The 4,119-nt window shown below is 33.6% G+C and overlaps 1 protein-coding gene across 1 annotated transcript; it reads left to right on the top strand.

Annotated features, from left to right (window-relative positions):
* Positions 1-1,612: 1,612 nt before the first annotated feature.
* LOC145805471 (uncharacterized) lies at positions 1,613-2,376 on the top strand. The gene is made up of 2 exons (XM_082900607.1): positions 1,613-1,621; positions 1,729-2,376. Exons 1-2 carry the CDS (start codon positions 1,613-1,615, stop codon positions 2,374-2,376), a joined length of 657 nt encoding a protein of 218 aa, XP_082756733.1.
* The last annotated feature ends 1,743 nt before the right edge of the window (positions 2,377-4,119 follow it).

The raw sequence follows: 4,119 nt of genomic DNA, 5'->3' as shown, positions 1-4,119 counted from the left end.
GAGAGAAACGCCAATTTTTCCAATATGTGACTGAATCTATCCAGTTTTCTTATAAAAATTATTTGACCATCTTTGACTGGTTTTCATGTAAGGATATCCATAAAGTGGCCCATATACCACATGTTTGTTTTATTTATTTATTTATATTATATATATTTATTATATATATTTAATTGGTTTAATGACTAATTAATTGGTTTAATGGCTAATTAATTAGTTTAATGGTTAATGGGTAACTGATGTCTGTTTAATATCCCATATGGTGGTTTCATGGGACTTTATAACTTCCCCGATGGTGGGAAATTATAAAGAGTTACACTTGGATATGGGTCCAAGCCTATCTATATATATGCCTGTGATAGCCATCAAACACAGACGTTGTTTTGTGCATAGAATAGGCTTGAAACTCTATCCCTTTCACTTTTCTCATATGGTTCTGTAAAAGTGTTCTATGAGTGGGCTTCTTTATACATTCAAGACTTGATCATTCAAGGATAAAGATTCAAAGGCTTGAACATCATGGCAGGAGGTATTCTTCTTTCTGAATTAAAATTAATTTAATTCTCACAATTGGTATCAAAGCCAACCTTCTGTTATGTTGTTTAGTTTTATTTCAAATTCTTACATCAAACTATTATCAATTTCGTGAATCAAATCAAGCCTATTCTATGCATGTGGTATTTGTATATAAAATTTAACAATTTAGAATCATTGTAGAATCAGAATGAGTAATTTATATTGTATAACTTTTGAATATCACTATTAAAGAAAAAGGAAGCACCGTTGCAATAGTAGAGTCCATCGTGATTTGTGCTAGTGGTATTTACATTTATTTAGAATTTTCTCCTTTTCTGAATCTATTTTATTTAGGAGACTTGTTGTGTGTTATTAACTATTATTTTTGACACACACATTAAAGAACAAAATATTTAATCTGGTTCTATATCAAATCTAGAAATCCTCATACTTTTATTTGAATTTATTTGTAAAATTTTCATAAAGAAATTTTAACATGCTGTTAACGATGTTTTGTTTATTATCGTTGCATATTTAAATAGTAAGCAAATTCAATTGAATCTCATACAGTGAATTATAACATGTTCTTTTAGTTTTTATAGTTTTTGAGATTCATTGGCATGTTATCTAAAATAATGTAATATTATATTACATGCATTAAGGTAATTATTTATGCATTGAAAATTCATGTGAAATAAGAGTATGAATACACTGTGTGTTGGGCTTATGGAATTTATTTTGGTCCAATTTTTAAGTAAATTCTAGTATAAGATTGAACTACATGTGTTTGGTCTTGGGATTTTTCATGCGATATTACTCTGATTGTATCTATTATACATTATGTGCATTGAAAGATTATGTATTTGTTGTGACTATAAGGATTTGCTCACATTAATAAATTATGCCATATTTAAAAATTTTACTCTGTTTTAAGAGTAGTCACAGCATCTTAAGACATAAAGATGTGATCCTCAGTATTTTGATCACATAAAGTTACAAGTTAATTTGGCATTTTTACATTGCAATTATGTTTTATAAATAATTTCTTGGTCCCACAGGAAAGTAATTATTTATGAAATTTAATTGGAATAAGATAATGGATTGGGTATTAAAGGGATTGAACACTCTAAACCCACAGATATGAGTTTTCTTTTCCTTACAAATTTCGGAACCCATTAGTCTTATTATAAAGTAATAGCAAATCTAATACAGTTTAGTGACCTCTACCCACAGGAAGGTTTAGATTTGTTACTGAATTTGACATTGGTTGATTCAGACTATAGCTACTGTTTCAAAGCATTAATAATGTTCTTGGTAATTGGAGCAATTTCTACCTCTATACCATCTAATGAGTCTTCTCGTATTCCATTCTTGAACGGTGATAATTTTTCGAACTGGATGGACAAAATCCTTCTAACATTAGGGCGCATGGACCTCGATCTGGCACTCCATGTGGATGAACCTCTTGAACCCACGAACGAGAGTTCCGCTGCAGAAAAGAGTGCTTATGATAAGTGGGAGCGATCCAATCGCTTAAGCCTAATGCTCATAAAGTCACATATTAGCCAGAGCATTAGTGGCTCAATCCCACCATCTGATAAGGTCAAGAACTACATTAGGGCTATTGAAGAGCAATTTGTTAGTTCTGACAAAGCATTGGCAAGTACCCTAATGAGCAAACTATCAGGAATGAAGCATAACAATTCTAGGAGTGTGCGTGAGCACATTATGGAAATGAGGGACATTGCAACTCGTCTTAAGTCCTTAGAGATTGAGATTTCTGAGGCATTCCTTGTCAATTTCATACTCAATTCTCTTCTTGTGGAATATGGAGCATTCCAAATTTCTTACAACACATAGAAGGAAAAATGGTCTATCAATGAACTTTTGACCATGTGTGTTCAAGAGGAGGAGAGATTGAAGCATGGAAAAGTGGAAAGTGCTCATTTAGCAACACATAAAGGAGGGCAATGGAAAAAGGGCAAAGGTGATCAGAAATGGAAGAAGTTTGGTAAAGTGTCGTTTAAAAATCATGGCAATAAGGGTGCATGCTTCTTCTGCAAGAAAAAGGGTCACATGAAGAAAGACTGCCCCAAGTATAAGAAATGGCTTGAGAAGAAAGGTAATCTCATATCTCTTGTGTGTTATGAATCTAATTTTGTTAATACTCATCAATATGATTAGTGGATTGATTCGGGTTCTACAATTCACATTGCTAATACCATGCAAGGCTTCCTCAGCCTAAGGAAACTGACGGGAAGTGAACAAGGCATCTATTTGGACAATGGGATGCGTTCGCACGTCGAAGTTGTTGGAACTTTCAAACTTGTTTTAAAAATGGCTTTGTTTTGGATCTTGAAAACGCATTTTACATTCCATCTTTTTCAAAAACTTAATTTTTGTTTCTAGACTAGTACCATTTGGATTTGAATTTCAGTTTGTTGGTGCAAATTGTAGTTTGTTTAAAGACTCTATTTCTGTAGGATTTGGTACTTTAATTAATGGTTTGTACAAATTAAATCTGGATCCTATTTTTGAACAAAATCTTTTAACCTTGCATGGTGATATTGGCATTAATTGTAATATTGTTGATAAGTCCTCCTCTAGTCTTTGGCATAGAAGATTGGGACATATCTCCATTGAGAGAATAAAAAGGTTGGTTAATGATGAAGTCCTTCCGACTCTTGATTTTACCAACTTTGCTATTTGTGTGTACAGCATAAAGGGAAAGTAGACCAACAAGACCAGTAAAGGTGCCAAAAGGAGTGAGGAAATTCTTACAATCATACACACTGATATTTGTGGACCATTTACTCCACCTTGTCTGAATGGTCAGAGATATTTTATCTCATTTATTGATGATTTCACACGATACATGTATCTCTACCTCTTGTTTCATAAGGCCGAGGCACTTGATGCCTTTAAAGTTTATAAAGCAGAGGTAGAGACACAAACAAAAAAGAAAATTAAAATTGTGAGGTCAGACAGGGGTGGAGAATATTATGGGAGGTACACAGAATTAGGACAATTACTAGGTCTATTTGCTAAGTTCCTTAAGGAAGAAGGCATTATTGCACAATATTCAAATGCCTGGCATACCACAATAAAATGGTGTTGCTGAAAGAAGGAACCAAACACTTATGGACATGGTAAGAAGCATGCTTAGTTATTCTAATGTGTCTATAAATTTATGGAGTGAAGCTTTGAAAACCACTGTGTATATCTTAAATAGGGTTCCATCCAAGGTTGTTCCCAAAACACCGTTTGAATTATGGAAAGGATGCAAGCCAAGTTTAAGACACTTACACGTTTGGGGTTGTCCAGTTGAAGTGAGGGTGTATAACCCACATTTAAAGAAATTGGACCCCAGAACAGTTAGTGGTTTTTTCATAGGCTATGCGGAAAACTCCAAGGGTTACAGATTTTATTGTCCTTCAAATTCACTTAGAATTGTTGAAGCTAGAAATGCTAAGTTTATTGAGGAAGTTGACCCTAGTGGGAGTTACCCTCGAAAGATAGAGTGGAAGGAATCACAGGATCCTGATACAACACTCATGAATATAGGTGGATTGGCTATCTTTCAAGATAATCAACCCGATAGTC

This window comes from Camellia sinensis, chromosome 13 (genome assembly GCF_055761805.1).
Source record: "Camellia sinensis isolate YWXY chromosome 13, ASM5576180v1, whole genome shotgun sequence".
Lineage (NCBI taxonomy): Eukaryota > Viridiplantae > Streptophyta > Magnoliopsida > Ericales > Theaceae > Camellia > Camellia sinensis.
This window is presented reverse-complemented; position numbering and strand designations above follow the sequence as displayed.